This window comes from Protomyctophum bolini (assembly GCF_963924005.1).
Source record: "Protomyctophum bolini genome assembly, chromosome: 3".
Lineage (NCBI taxonomy): Eukaryota > Metazoa > Chordata > Actinopteri > Myctophiformes > Myctophidae > Protomyctophum > Protomyctophum bolini.
In genome coordinates, this window is record NC_137864.1 from 12446876 (window position 1) to 12468644 (window position 21769).

General features: G+C 44.3%; 1 protein-coding gene across 8 annotated transcripts in view; it reads right to left on the reverse strand.

Moving 5' to 3' along the window:
* LOC308313061 (receptor-type tyrosine-protein phosphatase delta-like) overlaps positions 1 to 21769 on the reverse strand; it is a 169964-nt gene that overhangs the window by 7597 nt on the left and 140598 nt on the right. For all 8 annotated transcript variants that reach the window (XM_080759947.1, XM_080759953.1, XM_080759951.1 and 5 more), the window contains 7 exons: positions 20552 to 20727; positions 17076 to 17195; positions 15764 to 15918; positions 9783 to 10068; positions 3518 to 3696; positions 765 to 891; positions 223 to 348 (listed from right to left, as the gene is read on the reverse strand). In XM_080759947.1, coding sequence (XP_080616073.1) covers positions 223 to 348; positions 765 to 891; positions 3518 to 3696; positions 9783 to 10068; positions 15764 to 15918; positions 17076 to 17195; positions 20552 to 20727 — 1169 coding nt within the window. The remainder of the gene's footprint in view (positions 1 to 222; positions 349 to 764; positions 892 to 3517; positions 3697 to 9782; positions 10069 to 15763; positions 15919 to 17075; positions 17196 to 20551; positions 20728 to 21769) is intronic.

Sequence of the window (21769 nt, forward strand, 5' to 3'; positions counted from 1 at the left end):
CATGTTGACACACACACACACACACACACACACACACACACACACACACACACACACACACACACACACACACACACACACACACACACACACACACACACACACACACACACACACACACACACACACACACACACACACACACACACACACACACACACACACACACACACACACACACACACACACACACACACACACACACACACACAGCTGCCTCACCCTGGCGTCTGTGACTTTGAACTCTCGGAGGATGTACTGGGGCATGTTGTACTCGGCCATGGGGTCCACCACAAAGTACTGGTACCTGGCTGAGCGCTCCGCGGGCCAGTACTGATGACACTTCTCCTGCAAGGAAGGAACACGGGACACGCTAGAACACTGTGTCACAAACACTGGGTCTAGATCACACTAGAGCGGCACACGAAAAGTATCAAAAGTAGTAGATCTGCAGCCTTGTAGATCTGCTACTTTAAAAGTATCAAAAGTAGTAGATCTGCAGCCTTGTAGATCTGCTACTTTAAAAGTATCAAAAGTAGTAGATCTGCAGCCTTGTAGATCTGCTACTTTAAAAGTATCAAAAGTAGTAGATCTGCAGCCTTGTAGATCTTGTAGATCTGCTACTTTTGATGCTTTTCAATTTGAATCTTCCAAGTTTTGGACCACCCGACAGAAACGATATCCAGAATACCACTGAGGTAAAAGGTTGTGTGTGTGTGTGTGTGTGTGTGTGTGTGTGTGTGTGTGTGTGTGTGTGTCCATACCCGTCCCATCTCTCTCAGTTTGGTCAGCATGACTACGATAGTGGAGTTGTGTTCCCACAGCATCCTCCAGTAGTCCTCCGTAGTCTCTGCCAGCGGACCCTGGGTGGCAATGTAGGCCTTCTGCTGCCTACACGCATGCACGCACACACGCACACACACATGCACACACACACACACACACACACACACACACACACACACACACACACACACACACACACACACACACACACACACACATTGATTGAATACCTTATTAACAGTTTGCATGGAGAGGCACAGGGAATCACAGTACAATACAAGGTCTGCTGAAAGGATGAAACCTTTAAACCAAGAATGCCTTTCGGCTTTTGTTTCCATTGGGGTCCTCTCGTGTATACTCAATTCATCGAAAACAGATAAAGTCAAAATAATATACACAATACTATGCAAAAACATCATGTAAACAAAAATAAAGAAATACACCCCACACACACACACACACACACACACACACACACACACACACACACACACACACACACACACACACACACACACACACACACACACAATATGATCCTTGGATCTGATACTATTGGTTGATGGCACTGATCTCTTTTCTATTTAATTATGTATCCTCTGCTACACACGAGAAGACGCAGCTGTTTAAATAATTTACACATTTTAAGTACACTTAAAAGAATATGAATACATTCAACGATCAGGATATCGTGAATTGATCATGAATAAGTAATACACAATAATGTAAACATTTATGAGGCCCACACAATACGTACATATATTACGGCTAGGGAACTTGATATTGCATCTACGCAATATCAAGTTCAGGGGAAACAACACCAACACAGCCAGAAATCTTTAACATGCATTTATTGAAAAATTAGGATCTAATTCACACCAGCATTTCTTTCCAGTCGAGCTCTTATTTTGAAAAGCCACAGTTCCAGTCTACCGGAAGTAGATTATCCTAGGACGCTCAACGGAGACGGGACAGGCCTTGTTTACAATATGAATCCAACCCGGGGCACTGGAACGCTCTGTGCCGTCAAAGAAACGCTGTTTTGACCAAAATGCCATCTGGGACGATCTAAGATGGACGATCCAGTGCTGTGCTAACAACATAGCTAGCTAACCGGCTAACGTAAGTAGCATTATGGCTCGATCGATCAAATGCAATATAAAAGCGCAATTGCCATTAATCAATAGCAATGGCGCTGAAAGTATTAAAAATGAGGTTGCGTTTTAGACACTGAATTGCACAGGGCAGATAACTAACTAACGGACGTTAATTATGAATTGAGTGGGCAAAGCCATACCTATATTAGATTGTTATCACCATGAAACTTCCCCAGTTGATTAGAAAATATGAAAAAGCTACTACTGTGGAAGGGTTATTGTATATTAATTTACTTATATTGATCCTATAAATATCTAGGGACCATAATAGACAACCGTCTGAAATTTGATGTCAATACTGAAATGTTGTGCAAGAAAGGCCAGCAGCGCCTTTTCTGTTTAAGGAAGATAGCCAAGTTTCAGGTAGACAAATCTTTAATGATTTTGTTTTACAGAGCATTCATTGAGTCTGTAATTTCCTTTGCTGCCATTTGCTGGTTTGGTAACCTAGGTATTAGACAGAAAAATGCCCTTAACGGGGTTGTTAAGGGGGCTAGCAAGTTGTTTTGCTGTCTGAGTCATATATATGACAAACAGGTGCTTAAAAAAGCATCATCAATTAGAGCAGACAGCCCCCTAAACCGGGAATATGCCGGGAATACTGCCTTCAGGCCAGTGGTTAAAAACCCCTGTCACTAAAAATAACAGGTACAAATGATCTTTTATACCTGCCTCCATCCGGGCCATCAATGGGGGACGCAAGAGCTGCCGTGTAGTTGCACACTCAATTCATAATTAACTAAGAACCAAAAATAACTGAACGGGTTCCCATTGGGAACCAACTGGTGGAAAAGGGGTCTGTGTGTGTATGTCTGTAATCCACATAACTCGAGAACCGTTCGCCCCACCGACTTCAAATTTCGACACACGCGTTCCACACCACCACAGGGGGTGCAGTGGCCGGTGTCGAGTCGGTCGGAGCCACGGTTGTCCAGAATCACCCCAAAAGGGCCTCTGCCAGGCCCCCCCTGCCCAGTGTCCATATATGGAGCTGGCCTGTTCTGACATCATCCTGACGTCTGCATAGACTCCATATTTGGGCATGCCTGACAAAGAACTCCATGTATGGGCATAAAAGGGACACAGACATAATATCTGACATCCATTTCCAACTTGCATCGTTCCAAGTGGACCAGTGTCCAACGGGCACCGATGTAGAGGCTCCAACGGGCACCGCTCTAGTAACAAATAACTTAAATAGCAAATAAACAAATAAATAAATGGCCGATACCGAAATAAATAGGTCCAAAACAGACAATAATATTTCATCATTATTTTTATACTTTCAAAGATCTTTGAAAATAGTGAAAAACAGCCAACCCACAAGCTGTAGGTCTAAAGTTTCCGCTATTTGTGAAATTCTTTGAATATTTATGAACCTTCTTCAAAAGATTTGTGTTTGTATTTACGTCTGGAGACTTGCCTCTGATCTTCAAAAGATTATTTATATACAAATGGAAAGGATTCAAGTACAACGATTAAAGTCACTGCCATTGTGATTGGGCGATTATGTAATGACTGTGTCAGGAGGAGGACACAGTATGCCGAGGGCAGAGGGCCTATACCGACCGTACCTGTATCCGTCGATGAAGCTGGCGTTGATGTAGTCGGATCCCTCCACTCCTCTGATTGGCTGTAGGCAGACGCGCGTGGTCTCATAGGGCATGATGTTGACCAGCCGGTTCTTGAACTTGTTACACGGGAGGTTGGCACTGACGAATCGCGAGGTGTGGGCCTTGGCACTGGCCAGACGCTACAGGGTGGAACAGACACGACACTGTTTAGTGTTTATATAGGAGGTGAGGGCCTTGGCACTGGCCAGACGCTATAGGATGGAACAGACACTGTTTAGTGTTTATATAGGAGGTGAGGGCCTTGGCACTGGCCAGACGCTATAGGATGGAACAGACATGACACTGTTTAGTGTTTATATAGGAGGTGTGGGCCTTGGCACTGGCCAGACGCTACAGGATGGAACAGACACTGTTTAGTGTTTATATAGGAGGTGTGGGCCTTGGCACTGGCCAGACGCTACAGGATGGAACAGACACTGTTTAGTGTTTATATAGGAGGTGTGGGCCTTGGCACTGGCCAGACGCTACAGGATGGAACAGACACTGCTTAGTGTTTATATAGGAGGTGTGGGGAGGAAGGGATGAGGAAATGGATATATAGTGAGAGGGGTACGTCGGAAAGAAAGAAAGAAAGAAAAAAATAAAGAAAGGAAGGAAGGAAGGAAGGATTGATCAATACGGTTGACAGACAAAATAAAGCTAAACCCTCAGTACGTGATCTGATCTGTTTTCCCCTCTACAAACAAGCTCGTTATGAGCATGTAGATCATCTTATTTTTGGGGTGAATGCCCCATATGGGTCCATTTGGTTCCCTTTGTACCCTCTCTGAGTTATTATATGGCGCTCCATGGATTTGAATAGTTTGAGAACCATGTGAAGGCCAGCTCTGACAGTGTGATGAAAGCACTTCCTGATACGGTTCCAAAATGTGATGGAAGCGATTCCGGTTCCTCAGCGTTGGATCTCATTCCTCCTGATCCCAACCCCTAATAATACTGTAGGGTTTAACCCCTTTAGGACGGGAACGCATCTGTGTCACCTGATAGCGTTTAACCACTTTAACCATTATTTGAAACTTGTTAGATGTTGTAAAATACCAGATCTCATCAAATCTTTGAATACCGGTATATTCTTTCACAGTGAACATTTTTAAACTCAAATCTTTGCTTCTGGCGGGGGGGTCCCTGGCTGGAACAACATATTTTCAATTGGAAGTCGGCGGCCAATATTTGGGGTCCTTGACATGAAATAGTTTGAGAACCATTGATATATTCAGAAAACTGTCATGATTTAGAAGACATTTTGTAGAATGTCAGGTCTCAAAGGATTAAATATGGATCTCGGAGTGGGACGTGATCGTGACCTGGCGCCCGGAGCGGGACGTGATCGTGACCTGGCGTCCGTGCAGCCAGCAACTCAAACATCACTTATAAGGCTGTTTAAATATTTTAAAACCATATTCAAATGTGTTTAACCTCAGGCCCCGCGCGGGGTTCGTTCTTGTTGTTGTTCGTATACTGGACAGAAACAACAAGACTAGTCTGGGGCCCGGGGCCAAGTCAAACGCCTCAAACAACGTCGGCAAACTGAATAAACTCAAGCAGGAGGGAAGGGGTTGGGAGGAGGTACCGGTCTGTAAAGTATGGGGGGATATTGGTGGTGGTGGGGGGGGTTTGGTGGTGGGTTGGGTGGGGGGTGTAGGAGGCAAAGGGGAAAGAGGAAGAGGAAACTGGGGAGAGGGAGAGAGGGGAAAGGGGGCTAAGGAAACCACAAGGCCCCACACTGTCTCCACGCACATATGTGAACCAGAGTTGATCCTGCATCAGCGAAAACCCCCAGAACGCACGCATGCACGCACACAGACACATGCTCGCACACACACACACACACGCTCGCACACACGCACACACACACACACACACTGCACATACACACATTACATGCACGCATGTCATCGGTGTCGGGTGGAAAACTTGTATGTTACTTAAGTGTAATTACTTTCAGGAATTGGAAAAAGGAAGCCATGTTCCTGCAGCATGGATCTAATGTAGCCACAAGCTTCTCTTTAATACGTTTCATTGGTTCAAATATTTATAAACAACTGACAGATTTAACGGACTTATTTATTTTTTTAGTTTGTTTTGCGTGTTTGGCTTCCTTGTTTACGGGCCGACCAAAGTGTCTCATACAGTAACTCTACATCTACTGTACGGCGCTCTCCATGGTTCGGACCATGTGATCATTTCTGACTTAAAGCATGCATCTCTGGAATATTAACCTATTTAGGCCTGACGTCGATATTTAAAAAATGTCTTCTAAATCATGACAGTTATCTGAAATACCTATGTTTCTAGATCAGTGGTGCTCAATATTTCATGTCAAGGACCATAACATTTTTATGTAAATTGCCCGCCGACACCCATCTGAAAATATGTTGTACCAGGGACCCCCCCCCCCCCCCCCCCCCCGGAAGCAAAGATTTTAGTTAAAAATATATGTATGTATTAAAAGTATATTAAAAGATTTGAGGCACATTTTCACGATTAAAAAAAATAGCATATCTACAAGCTCGTAGCGGGACACTCGGTGTGAGCTTGTAGATCTGTTATTTTTCAATAGCTAAAGTATAACTTAGCTATAACAGCAAAAGGGGTTCCCGTCTAGAATGGGTGACCGCTTCTAGAGAGAGTTTAGATGTGACAGCGTGACGTAACAACGGAAGGGGATGCACACGCAGATCCGACAGACCAAAGTGCGGAAATCACCCGTCGCTCCCGAACGTGCGTCTGACATGCGTTGCACCGTGCATTTACGCGGTTATGGTTAGGTCAGGGGTTTGGGTTGTCGGATCAATAGTATGTAGGTTATGGTTAGGTCAGGGGTTTGGGTTGTCGGATCAATAGTATGTCGGAACTAAAGCCTGTACCCAATGGCACATTATGTCTCCCGCTTTTGGAAGGCGGGGCTTTTCAGAGTAAAATCTGCCTCATCTGCTTGGCACTCTAGCGCCTTTATTATGACAGACTCAAATAAGTGTCAAAAGTGCTCTAAACTAACATTAAAAGGTCCATAGACCTGGCTGCCATATGACATAATTTCAAAAGTCAGACGTTGGAGGGGCTAGCGCCCCTGAAAAACATTAAACAGATGAAATATGGAGATACAAGATTTCTGCCTGGCAGCAACAATACGCACGCACGCACGGCGCACGCACACACGCACGGCGCACGCACACACGCACGCATATACAAATGAACAGAAAATAGCCTGTGACCGCGGGTTGACGCGGGCGAAAGTGAACGGCAGAACAAGAGGAGAGCAGGCAGAGAGAGAGAGAGTGAAAAACCACAGACTCCGAGGGAACAATGGGGTCTCACGAACCCCAGACCGGGACCACCGGTGGATATTACGTAGAAGAACACTGTGGTGGAGAAAACATCAGTCGCCCTATTCTCTTACACACTGGCTCGGAGACAAATCCCACACCCCACCACAGGCTCTCTCTAGTTGACTGGGGTCTCTCTGATGCAGCCTCCAGTATCAACAACAGTGGTCTCTTCGTGTCAGTCGGCTTGAGTTTGACTCCCGCTCTTATCGACAGAGTTTGACATATACTGTAGTCGCTCTTTTGTGTCACGCCATCCTCTGTGCTTTGCTTCCCAGTACAAGTATTGGTATCAAAATGCACTTAAAGTGCCAAAAGTAGAAAGTATACTCATTATGCAGAATGACCCATTTCACATGTTCAAAATGTATTAAAAAAATCTTTTGAAAATAGCAGAACTACAAGCTCACAATGTGTCACACCGCGACAAAATGGTACAACATTTGCCTCTGAGAGAGTAGTAGTAGGTAGAAGTAAAACTACTGGAAATTAGAAATACTCAAGTAAAGTACAAATACCTCACAATTGTACTTAAGTACCGGTACAGTAAATGTACTTAGTTGCTTTCCACCACTGCCATTTAGTCGCCCGTTCATTTCAACCCTCGCTACTGTAGGGCTGTCACCATGACGCATCCAAGTTGACGATTGTCACACAAACAATATTGCGATTAACGATTTAATTGTGTTCTTGCCGTTGGAAATTGGAACGTTATGAATAGAAGTTACACTTCCGTTTGCCTTTTAGGACCGCTCAGTGGCCTTGTGGTTTCGGTGTCCGCCCTGAGACTGGGAGGTCGGTCGGGGTTCATACCAAAGACCCAGTAATAACAGTGCACAGGGCAGATATGACAAATACACCAAGAAATGATTTGCTTAGGAGCTTGCAAATTGGCTATTCTTTATGTATGAACCTCTTTCAACATGGAAACGGTTATCACGATTATGACAAAATAATTGCCATTGTCATCTCAAATAATTGTGATTCGATTATGTAATGATTGTGACAGGCCTAACCCTGCCATCCATATCCTGGGCATGTCATAATAGGTGAACATTTTGGCCCAAATAGGAAAATAGTCTGTGAAAATACCTGATCTAGGGAAAAAGAGTACAACAGAGCCCTGGGAGACGCAGGTATATAGGGTTTAAGTGGAAATAAATGGTATTTATGTGACATCGAAATGACGGAAAGTGGGGGAAAAACAGCAACAGAAAATGTCTGAACATAGTACTGGGTCCCAAGAAAGCCACCGTCTGGTATTATATTATTATTGTATTATAGCTGTGTAATAGTCTAGTACTGTGGACCGTGGCAGCATATTGGGCCTGGCAAACGGGGAGCGCTAAAGCGCGCCTATATTTTATTTTCAATGAGACCTGCGTTTTTGCTCTGAGAAGTCGCGGTGCCACAACGCAAGCGTTTTTACGTGAGCGCAGTCCCGTGAATTTGTTGCGCACGTGCTTGTTACGTGCACACGCCCGACCTGGATTCTGTTTAACTTTTCTTTTTTTTACACTCCTCGCTTCACGTTTCGCAAGGCCCTTATTACTTGAAAGCAATGATGCACTATTGCACTTTATGCACTAGTCCCTTCCTAACATTTTAGTCTAGTTTTTATTTGTTGACAAATTGTCAATATATTCAGTCTTATTTTTAGTCATCATAGCTTAGTTTTCATTTTGTCATCGTCAGTGAAATTTCTTTTGTCATAGTTTAAGTCGACAAAATCACTTAACTCAACACCTCTGTATGTCAGAGGGACACGACATTGCACTTGAATGCATTTCATTGCATTGCTTGCCATTTTATTGAGGCTGGTGGAAGGAAAAACCCTATAGTATCTCTAAATGTTGCCCCACAATCTGCAGTAAGTGTCGGGCCGAGATAACCATGATATGCCATCTGGTCTGCATCACTCCACGGCCGGGCAAATCATCCAGTGAACGCCAGTGGGTTTGTCCTTCTGGAGGAAAGCATTAGCACAGGAATGCCTTACCACTACACTGTAGCAGAGCTGGAAAGTAACCAAGTACTGTACGCAAGTACTATTTCAGGTATTTGTACTTTACTTGGGTATTCCCAATTTCCAATACTTTTACTTCTACTCCACTGCATCTCAGATCTAAATATTGTACTATTACTCCACTAAATGTATGTGAAAGCTTTACTATCTACTTTGCAGATTTGCATTAGTATTACAAAACATACAAACCACTTCAGCCCTACAGTATGTACATTTCGGAAAATAGCAGATCTACAAGCTCACAATGCGTTGCGAGTCGACGCATGATCTGCTATTTGCAAACGATTTTTATATACATTTGAAAACTTCAAACGGGAGATTCTGCACAATAAGCACTTTCTACTTTTGGTACTTTTAAAGTACATTTTGATACCGATACTTTTGTACTTAACGGAGTACTTCTACATTTGCAGTACCGATACTTTTACTTAAGTAAAACATGCAAGTACTTTTCCCACCACTGCACGGTAGCATGAAGGAAACTAACTGTGAGGAGGGTCCCTCCTCCCCACTTTCACCTTCAGCTCCGTGCCTGTGGTGTGCTGCTACTGCTGTAGATTCCAATCATTCTCATGTACTGCTATTCTACTTATGGGTTTGTCAATCCAGGAACTTTTAGAATGTCACACCATCCACTGTCCTGGTCCAAAGAGAGACCACCTGGTCCAAAGGGAGACCACCTGGTCCACAGGGAGACCACCTAGAGTACACGTTTTCAGAGTAGAGGCCACCACTATATAACTCCGTTCTGGGACCTCTCGAGACCATGGCCAGAATCCTTCTGGTGGTGGACAGTTTTTGCCTTATGGACATACAAAACGAGTGGACCATAATATTACCAGTCCCTCCTCACCTTGAACTCCAGCTCCATGCCGGTGACGTTGTCCCCCGGCTCCACCTGCGTCAGCCTCTGGATGTAGGAGAAGAGGCTGCGGGCCGGCACCTCGGTGCTGCCGCACGCCACGGCCTCCAGCAACGCGTCGTGGATGAACACGTACTGGTCCTCCGTCTGCACCATGTAGTTGCGCTGCGAGCGCATCAGCGTCACGTGGCCGTAGATGTCCACCGCCTTCTCCTGCTTGATGCGCTCCGTCATGGCGTCGATCACGATGAAGCAGCCCGTGCGGCCCACGCCGGCACTGAGGGAGGGAGAGAGAGGGACGAAAAGTGTAAAGATAAAAGAGATTTAGAAAATGTAGGATAAAGTCATATTTTTGGGTTAAATCAAACCTAACATTTATTTTTAATTTATTCTTTGTTTCTTGGTTGTGTTTTCTTTTTTTTTGGGGGGGGGGGGTCAAAATGTTATCTGTTTATCTAAAATGTACTTGTGGGTTTATTAGATGAAGCAGTTAATGTTGCCAGTTTTTTATTTAACTCCTGACTTGAAAGTGTAGGGGCGAAAAGACAATTCTCTGAAATATATGAGCCTAATCGCCCCTACATGATCACACACAAAAGGCTCAAGTTAGCTGTAAGGTGAAGAGATGTGGGTAAAAAAAAGCACAGCTCTGAATACAGGCCTGAACATTAGTATAAACTACAATTGGAGATACAGAAGGCCAAACAATTACAGGTCTCATAAGTCACATGGACCAACATGAGAGAGCAACGCACGTGTGGGCACCACAGGCCACGAGACCTCATGCACGAATAACGCACGCGCTGCGAGCACAAGTAAGCAGACATGGACGTCTAGGAAGGAAAAAGCACACATAATTGCAGGCACGGCTGCAAACATCTGGAGAGCCATAAATCTCAGCGGTACAGCGATGTGTGTGTGTGCGGGCGTGCGCGCACTGTGTACTGGTGCACCCCAAGATAACTATTACAGCCAGGTCGCAGCGACCTGCTGTAGTTATCCCAGAACGGCCGTGCAAGGAAGTTGCCAATGTAATACACACACCATAATATATCAGTGGCCAAAATATTAGTGGTTAATAAGATTGGCAAAAACAACCTACGAATGCAGCCGAAGGCACTGCTCCTCTGAATGCTGTTCTTTACTCTGCACTGTTATGAATAAACTGCTACTAATCTAACTTTCTATGTTGATCTGAGTTGTCTCTAAGTCTGTCCAGGGGTTCTCCGTCTATCCGGTTCGGTCTCTATCCTTTGATTACTCTATGGTTCCACTTCCAATTTTGTCAGCTCATTTCTTTGTGCCATCACTTACAATTCCACTTTTTTAATCCCTACCTGAAACCATGAACTATGAATATAGAGTAGCCTATATCAGTGGTTCTCAAACCTTTTAATATCTAGGACCCCTAAATCAGAATGTATTTGGCCGTAGACCCACACAAGTCTTGTGCCAGGGACCCCCATACAAGATCGGCGTTGTTAAAATGTTTAAAAAACATTTGAAAATAACAGACCTACAAGCTCACAATGCGCCTTGTGGGGCTTGTAGATTGGCTATGTACAGGTTTCAAAGTGGTTAAACTCAGTTTGAGCCGTTACAATAATGCCACACCCGTCTTCTCTAATCTCTAAGACATTTACAGTATGTGTCATACTGTAGAGGTGCCAGCCAGCAATACTTGTGCACAAAGGACATGGTAATTGACATGAGAGCCGAGTCAGCAGGCATACAGAGCTTGTCTTAGGAAGACGTCCTCTCCTATATTGACACGCCGTCCGGAAACTCAATCCATCCAGTCGCCCACCCAAACACTTCACATTTTGTGCTGTGCTGGCTGGCAGGCAGTGGTGGGGGAAAAAGATTACTCAAATGTTTTACTTGCGTAAAAGTATCAATACTGCAATGTAGAAATACTCAATTACAAGTAAAATTCTAAATGCACTTAAGTACAAAAGTATTGGCATCAAAGTGTACTTAAAGTACCAAAAGTACTTTCAAAGATATTTTGAAAATAGCAGATCTACAAGCTCAAGTTTGTACATCGGCTATGTTTAAATGGTCAAAATGTATATAGGGCTAAAGTAAAGTACGAATACCTCAAAATTGTACTTAAGTACAGTACCTAAGTAAATGTATGTAGTTACTTTCCACCACTGTGTGCTGGTAACTAAGGCCCTCATTTATCAATGGAGTGTAAATTCTGCCTCAAATTCGAGCGTGGGTGTTGCCGTACATTTATGAAGCGATCGCAAACAGCTGATCCTTGTTTAATTTCATTCAGCAGTGATAAATGTGACGGCTGAAATCAATCTGGCACGCTCTATGAAATCAAGCCTCGCCCTTGATTTTGCGACATGAACAACTGCAATAAGACCAAACAACGTATGGAAACCATAGTTACAATAGTTACATGATGGAAAGCCAATAAAAGTTCCGCCCGCATGCCTCGCTCCCCGCCTCATTCACCCCTCTCCCCCTCCCACACACACACACACACACCTACGGCACGCAACTTGCAAACAACTGTCACTGTGTGTTGTCTTCATTTTTTTGTCTTTATTCATTTAATATACAACAAGATATATTTGTGAACGAAAACCTGAACCTGTGAACCATGAATTAAATAACAAATATCTCACATGTCATTGGAATGAGTTTGGACACGCACAGCCTGTGACAACCGCACACACACACACACACACACACACGTTTTGAAAATAGCTGCCTCTCCTCCTGTCCTGTCTGTCTCTGTGGTCCCTGACACCGTGACCATGCACGTTTATGACAGTCTATATTAGATTGCCTCGCTGCAGTGGCTGGGCTGTCAAGTGTCAATTATATGAATTTGCAGCCTAAACCGTAACGTACTGTATGTGGTAGGCTACTGGTGGTGGTGGGCTGGCTGGGTTACCTACTGTATGTCCGATGTGGATGCGGTACCCACTTGCGCTGGCTCGGCACATTTGGCATTCGAGCGACGCGTCAGGTTTATCCTTAAACGAGGACGAGACGAGGAGATTGCACATACCGTGACTCCAGAAAGACATAGGCCCGCTGTAGATTACAGTACCTGTTGGGAGACTTGACTTGCAGCTGCAGCAGTCTCCCTCCAATGTCATGAAACTATTCCAGCACAGGCAACGCAAATCCTCGCATGTAGGTCTATGCGCTGTTTTTAATTGTGCACATTGTTTTTAATTGTGCGATTTTAATTGCTTGTACACGTGGAAATATCCTACCAATTTCAAATGACATGCCTTGTAAAAATATATTTTCTTCACATGTATAATATATTTATTAGTTTTAATAAACCGGACGTGACATTTCACACTGGAATGATAAATGCTGAAAATGGTGGTGATTCCGGCGTACCCCCATATTTGGTAAATGAGGGCCTAAATGATGGAACATGCAGACTGACCACCAGTGACCATGCAGGCTTCTCAGAGTGAATACAACCTTCTACATGGTTAAATGACACTCTCTCTCTCTGTGTTTGTGTTAAGTGTTGCTCAGGTGGAATGAGATTCAGTCCAGTGAGTGATATATCAGCTGCTGGATATGCACATAAATGACGGAGCCTCGCTGCATGGGGTAATTCAATTTGACTGATAATCCTGTTAGATACTCCGTAGGCCCTGTTAGGAAGATAAGGAGCCCCCCCCCCCTCTTCTGCCAACCTTTGCGTCTCCTTTCCTCAACCCCCATTTAATCCGTCTCTAAGGCCCCTTTCTTACACCCCCCCTTACTTCCGAATCAATCACTTTATCATTCTCGCATTTGCGAGAGGGGCTTCTTCTTATAGCCTATTTCCTCTCCCTCCCATTACTTTTCTTTAATTCGTCATTTCCAATTCTCTGTTGGCCTGGATTTGACCTCCTCCTCTCTTTCTCTCTCTCTCTGTGTCGCCCAGTCCGTCTCTGGCTAACTCAGCCCCTCAATCACTTGCCTCGACCCTTCAATTCAGCTGTCCCTGTCCGACGTGTCCGCCCTTCAAATACCTCCCTAAGGTACTAAGTTTCATATACAGTAGACTGCCAAAGTCCTGATGTCCCTCGCTCATCCCCTGGTTTGCGGACGTCATTTTTCTCTGTAGAATAACATTGGGTCATCTTAAAAATAGTCTCATATAAGCACTGTGTTACAAAAATAAACAAAATGTCTATTTTATTGTTGGGGAGGTGTCTCTGTATCGTTTACGACAGTCAGTCACTCTATTTATTTAGTCTGTTTCTGGTGGAAATTTTATTACAGTATTAAAATATGGAGGCATTAACATTATCATTTTCTCACAGTCAGTTGATTCTTCATATCGATATGAGTGGACCATTTGTTTATTTTTGGTTCTTATTTGGCGCAATTTAAAAAAAGTCTAGTATGGGAATTCAGAATAAGGGGAAAATTACGTCAGACTTCGGCGCTCTATACTTAGTCACATGCTTGGTGTCATATGCCTGAAAATAGACGATGTACAAGCTCACAACGTGTCTCTTGCATATCGCCTATTTCCGTCATGCAACACCAGCATCGCTACCAAATATAAATCAGCCGGGAAATGTCCCTCTTTCTCTCAGAATTGTTTCCGCATAGCCTCTCCTCCATCCTCTTCGTCATGTCTCTGGAGAACATGAGATAAGCCAGGGCTCCATTCCAGCTCTGGAGCTCAGTGTCTGCCAGGGACGCAGTCTTACCCCCCCAACCAACAACAAGTGGTGGAAGTAACACACTTTACTTGATTATTACAAAACATTAACATTAACCATTTCAGCCCCATATATATATTTCGGCCATTTGAAAATTGTCGATGTGCTATTTTCAAAAGATTTGTATACATTTGAAAACTTGAAATGGGATATTCTGCATAATGAGTACTTCCTACTTTTGGTACTTTATTTAAGTACATTTTGATGCCAATACCTTTTTACTTTCACTACTTGTACATTTTGAATTCCGGACTTGTACTTGTAACAAGGTACAAGAGTATTTATACTATGTAGTATCGCTACTTTTACTTAAGTAAAAATGTGAGTACGTTTTCCACCACTGCCCGCCAGCCAGCCAGCCTCCTAATGATCACACTGCTGCACGAGAGCCTCATTTGAATATAAACTTACGAACCTGGTCCATACGACATGTTTAATGGGTAAATAAATAGTCAACAGCTAAATGTGCTTATGTAGAATGGGGCCAGCAGCATGGTGGCTATTGTTGTAAAACTTTATAGAGGGCGTTTAGAGAGGAATGCGCACGGGTGTCTGAGCCAGTAGAGAATGGTTTTTGGGGTTTTGCATAATGGTGGGTCAATCTCATTTCAGTTCGCGACCTACGCGGGTTCATTTTATGGGACATGTCTCGGGCTCTGCATCGTGTTTGAATGAGCCTTAAGGTTTATGAAAGTTTCGCTGCCAAGTGAAATCTGAAATAACACGCGCGAAAGTGTTCTTGTGCGTACGCGTGGACACGCCACACACACGCGCACACACACACACACACTACCAATGACCACAGCGATTATGGACCACAAAATAAGTTGAATGTGTTCCTTGAGCGTTTTAAGATTAATTGTGCTATCATATATATTGAACTCTGAGAACTGTCATAAAAATGATGTGCATGTACTTTTTCGGAAACATATTTAGACACGCACACACGCACGCACGCGCTTGCACGCACGCACACACACACACGCACACACACTCCAATCTGAATCCTTTCCTTATTATAAGCTTAGCACAAATAATCTTGGAAATCAGGAAAAAAAAATGTTCTTGCCATTTTTCGAAGTTTAAAATGTGACTGCACTGCATGTGTACTCAGACTGCGTGCAACACACACACACACACACACACACACACACACACACACACACACACACACACACACACACACACACCCACGCACACACACACACCCACACCCACACACACACACACACACACAACGTGGATAAATGCAGGCACACGTCGTACCTGCAGTGGACGATCATGGGTCCTGCATCTGGAGGGTTGCAGGCCTTCACCCGGCGTAGGAAGGCCAGGAACGGAGTGGGGTGTTCGGGTACTCCGTGGTCCGGCCAGGCAGTGAACTGGAACTGACGAACCTCTCGCTTCTCATTGGAGCCACTCTGACGGCAGTGAGAAAGTCCTACTTGTTTAACCCATTCATTTAAAACGTCTTTGCCCGAAAACAGTTATCTTCAGTATATAGTAGCGATGCTAGAGTTAATGTAAAAAATATATATATATATAGGCCTACTATCATACCCCCCAAAACTGTTCAACAATAGCAGATGTAAAAGTTGTGAGCTTGTATACGGTATCTCCTACCGTCTTTATATACGGTGCTTTATTGTCCAATATTACTGTGTGTGGGTGTGTGTGTGTGTGTGTGTGTGTGTGTGTGAGAGAGTGTGTGAGTGTGTGAGTGTGTGTGTGTGTGTGTGTGTGTGTGTGTGTGTGTGTGTGTGTGTGTGTGTGTGTGTGTGTGTGTGTGTGTGTGTGTGTGTGTGTGTGTGTATCCTTAAGTGAACATGAACTGTCAACCCCGTTATATTTGTTTCCTGATTCAAATAAAGAAATCGAAATGTGTGTGCGTGTGCACGCGCTCACATATTGTTTCCATTTTATTATTATCCTGTCTGTGTGTGAACTCCTGCAATTATAGCATTTGTCTAATATATATAGATTATTTTTCCTGAGTTGGCAATACATACTGTAATGTCCAATTGTTTGTCTTATTGCTTTCTGTATGTCTTTGTCTATTCTTGTTCATGAAAAAAAAGGTGGTTCCGTAGCCAAATGCAAGTCAAACTGGGGGTCATTGAAATGAAACGGGTTGAGAATCACTGCTAGAGCCGTAAAAATCTTCTCTTATGGGGGTCCGCGGGCTAATTAGTGTCAATTTGGGGGTCCTTGATGGGAAAAAGTTTGGGAACCACTGATATAGACCGTCTATATATCTGTTGAAACGACGTTGTTTCAACGTCTAATCTAAGCCCAGACCGCTAACAAAATGGCCATTTTTAGGCCAGTTTTAGACGGCCATTTAGACGTATTTTAGATGTCTAATAGCCTGAAAAATGCTCAGTGGGTAGTTTTTATTTAGTTTTCGCCAGTGAAAAAAGGTCGTCAAACGTTTTCCGTCATAGTTTTTTAGTCGACAAAATCACCACTGATGTCCTCCTTGTTTTTGTTACAGTCTTAATTGCTGTGTCTGATAATCCCATGTGGGTCAATAAATTGTCCGGACACGAGAATAAAACACTCATTCATTCATTCATACCTTGTAGAGGGCGAAGGTGCGGACAGAGTAGGTGGCCAGCTCCACCGTGTCCAGCAGTGTGACCTGGATGAGGCCGTAGGTCTCCGTGCCTCTGGTGGGCCAGTACTGGTCACACTTCACCTGCAGAGGGGACACGCTGGGCGGTGAGAAGAAAGATGACGCACAACGCCAGAGAACACAACACAAACGGGGGTTTTGTGCGGTGGTGGTGTTGGTGGTGGTGGTGTCGGGGGGCATGGGTGTGTGTGGGGGGTCTGCAAAGCTTCTAATTCAGGGGTCTTCAACGTTTTTTCAGGCCAAGAGGACCCTCAGCTGAGCGAGAGAGATGGAAACAGCCGAAAACAGCAGATCTACAATCTCCCAACGCCTCGCAGCGCAAGTCGCTGGGAGCTTGTAGATCTGCTCTTTTTGGCTAAAGTTATCCTCAGAACAGCGATGCTAGGGTTCAAATTGTTAATGTAAAAACTATATCCTATCACACCAAGATTTGGAGGCCCCCTGTACCTCTAGTAACTCTGAGGACCCCCTAGGGGTCATGGCCGGGGCCCCCTGTTGAAGACCCCTGCTCTAACTGCTCGGTAAATTGGGGGTGCTGCTGAAATAAAACAACATTAGTGAAACGGTGGTATGTGTGGAAAAGAAAAAAAAACGTGCACAGACAACCGTGTGCGCATGAAAGCCATTTTTGTGAGAGCGTGCGTAAGTGACTGTGTGTGTGTGTGTGAGACACAGTGAGAGAAGTACAAAGAGGAGAAGAAGAGAAACCGCATGCTTGCTTTCTAATATCAAAGATCATATAAAATGAAAGCGTTCATGTGACGCGAAGCGTACGTGTTATGGGTTGGTGGGCTCTCCGCGGGCCAGGATCCCACAGAGAGAGGCCTCCAGATCCCACACCTAGCACTTAACCCCCTTGCATGTTGACGCTGTACATTGCCCTATATTCCATCCCACAGAATCCCCATACAAAAAAAATGCACACGCAGCACACCAAATCCCAGCATGCCAGTGCCACCGCAACGCATCAAATTCCTCCCGCATCGGGCGGGCATATTTGTAGTTCTTTCGCTGGGCCTCAGAGACCACAGAGAGGAGAGATGGTTGGGGGGGGAGGAAGGAATCCCATCGCCAGAGGCGAAGGGAGAAAGCGGGCCTTTTGGCAGAATCAGGCCAAACCAAACGCTATGTGCTGATCCCTCCAGTCCCAACATCAAAGACAGGCAGGGAGCTCGGCTCTAGCTCTGCTCTGCATTCCGCTGCTCCAGACTGGAGGATTATGCGTTTTGGCCCAAGACATTCGGGCTGTAATTACAGCTTTTCGACTGTCTTTTTCCCATCAGGCCCTGAGACGCTGCGGGCCAGTGAGGAGTGGAATGGTTGTCCATGTAGGGGGCCCCAGAAGGCCACTGCCAAAGCCTCAGTGGGATGGCAGTAAAATAATGTAGATTGATATATAGGCTAACAGCACTCCTTGGCTGCAGTCTTTATATGGTTTGGTGGAGCACCGAGTAGGTCCCACGCTGGGCTTGTGTACACACGTCATCTGAATAGAGACATGCCGCTCATAATGGATATAGGCATAATGAGTTATTGTTGTCTCAAATGAGAGCAAATCCTGTACTCGAGGAGACAGCTCACGATCTCATACGGATATGAAAGCAAGAGGCAGATGGTATACAAAATAAAATAAACTGCATTGCCACGCAACGTCACAGCTGTTCTGGCGGTGAATTATTGATCGTTTTAAGTGTCAAGTGATGTTAGAGTGCATCTGGCGTGGCACTGTAGCTACAGTAGGAAGGCCGTTTGGGGGAAACGGGGTTGTCTATTTCCGATGACGATGACGTGGTCTACAAACGCGGCGTCTGTACGAGAGAGCTTATAGCGCTGTCATCATGCAATATCTGGACTCTGACATGCCCACACTGTAAAGTCCTGAGTGTTCCTTTAGAACTCTGGGAGTAAACGCATGGAGGGACCTTTTTCACGTGGTCATTTTCGTTGCCCTCCCGGAGCTAAATTACCACTCAGGAGTTTAAAGTGCTGTGGTCAATCTGAACCCCATTTCAGGCCGACTGACTGAGAAGAAGGCTTGTGGCGAGCATTCTCACTCAGTGCACTGGGCTTTTTTATTTTATTTAAAGAAAGAAAAACTTACAGTACAGCAGAAACCAAAACAAGTGAACAGAAACAACAGGTCAGGAGGAGAAAACCATGTGAGAAGAGGTGGTGTTTTCCTTTAACCATGTGATAAGAGGTGTTGATTTGACCATGTGAGAAGAGGTGGTGTTTTGCATAAAGGATAAAGGATCATTTATGCTCTGTCAAACGTCCGCGTCGTACAACAAAAACGTGTTTATTTTTTTGTCGTGCGACACGGTCGATGGACCCGAGCATAAATTGGCCTTTAGCAAAGGAGAGGAAAGAGAGCTCTTGCCTTAGAGAAGAAATAAGAAGGCATCTGAGGGTCAGACAGACACAACAGAGACAGTTGGAAGGGGTGGTAGAGAGAAAGAGCTTTAACACAAAGCACAGACTGGTAGAGAGAAAGAGCTTTTACACAAAGCACAGACTGGTAAAGAGAAAGAGCTTTAACACAAAGCAGAGATTGGTAAAGAGAAAGAGCTTTTACACAAAGCACAGGTTAATAGGAAACAAGGGACATACGACGAGAGGAAGGAAATTCATTAGGGGAGCAGCAGGGCTCCAGACATAATTGGTTAGCACTTAATTAATCACGGCTCTTACCTCAAGCAATGTGTGCTCATTCCACTCTGATATTACATTTACATTACACTGAATATTTACCTTTTTTTTGGTTAGCTAACAAAATGCCTGGAAGCAAAAATGATTATCTACTTGATTGCATATCTTTCCCCCAGCTCAGCTGCTATTGTCTTTGCAAGTCTCATGCACTTTCTATTTCATTGTTTTTTGTTCTATGCTATCACCCCATCCAGCATCCATCACCCTCAAAGGCAAGTGATATATTTTTGGCTCAAACAAAAAGTGTTTAGTTTATTTAATACCTTTTCCTGCCAAAGGAGCGATATTGTGTCTTTCTAATTAAGAACGTCGTCTGCCGAAGCCGTGATATCGCAGCTTTTATCAATATGAAACTGTTAATTGAAAACCAACTTTTATTCCTGTCACGGTTGCTAGGCACCGTGATACGCACCATGATACGCGCGCAAAAGTAGAACCTACTTACAGTAGGAATGTACCGGTAAATTCCTCTCTAGAAAAAAATGCCGATTTACAAGCACACAACGATTTACAAGCACAATTTCATGTGCTTGTCGGGGTGAGGTGGGTCCCCGGTTCAAATTATTATTTTATTCGGTCGTAGTATAGTATAGTATAGTATAGTATAGTATAGTATAGTATAGTATAGTATAGTATAGTATAGTATAGTAGTACTCTATGCCAACTCTGTTCTCTGCCCTCCTCAGTCGGGCGGCCTAGCTGTGTCTTACCCGTGACTTCTCCTCCAGCTTGGTCATCATGATGATGTTGGCAGTGTGCTGTTCCCAGACCAGCCTCCAGAAGTCACAGAAGGTCTCTGGCAGGGAGCCCTGCGTGGCGATGTAGGCGTTCTGCCGGCGGTAGCCGTCGATGTAGTTAGCGTTGATGTAGTCACTGCCCGGGACACCTGAGGGAGGAGGGGGTGGGGAAGACATTAGTGATGTAGTCACTGCCCGGGACACCTGAGGGAGGAGGGGGTGGGGGAGACATTAGTGATGTAGTCACTGCCCGGGACACCTGAGGGAAGACATTAGGAGAGGTGAACACGGTGTAGGGGTCGTGAGACAGAAAAGAAGGTGGAGCCGAATGAGAGAGAATGGAGAGGGGGCGAGAGCAGAGGTGTAAAAGAGAAAAGATTATATGATTAAGACGGTGCTCCTAAATATTGTACAACTGCGGCTCCCAAACCTTTTAGCTTGAGAGACCTAACAAGGACATTTCTATTTCTTGGGATGTAAAAAAACAAAACTAAATCACAACCATGTCACACTGTGTTTTCACTATTTATGGATTTTTTTTAATTGTTTGATTTATTGAAAAGCAAGCCTTTTGTGATTATACAATATTTTTTATTTTAATGCATTTGAAGGCAGTGTGGAGGATTTCCATTTTTTGCCCTCCAATTTATTATTTATATTGAACATTTCTGAAATTCTTTTGAAATATTTTTTTACATAGCAAAAAAAGAAAAAAAAAAGTGTATACTTAAATTACTTGCCCCATAAAATGGTTGCATGAGCCCAAAATGGTTCCCTAGACTCCCTCCTACTCATTGTTTGGGAACCATTGCTTTAAGAAGACGTTTCATGGCAGACTGTGGCGACTGTATGACATATTACGTGACATATTCTAGGGCTGCATGTCTGCACACTAATCGCACAGAGAAACATTGATTTGCGCATGCAATTTACTTATTAAAGCTGACTCAAATCTGACCCACGATGACAAAGGATACATGGATTACACACAATCTATTACCATGAAAGCAGATTTGCGACCTGAGGCTGAGGATCACAGCAGGTCACGGTAGAGAGCTTAACCACATGAACCCTACAGTATGTACAGTATACTTCACTTAGCGGAGTCCCTCAGGGGTCTATTATAATACTAGGCCTCTTTTTGCATTGACCGACTGAACCCTAGAATCGATATTCTGAGGGAAACATCAG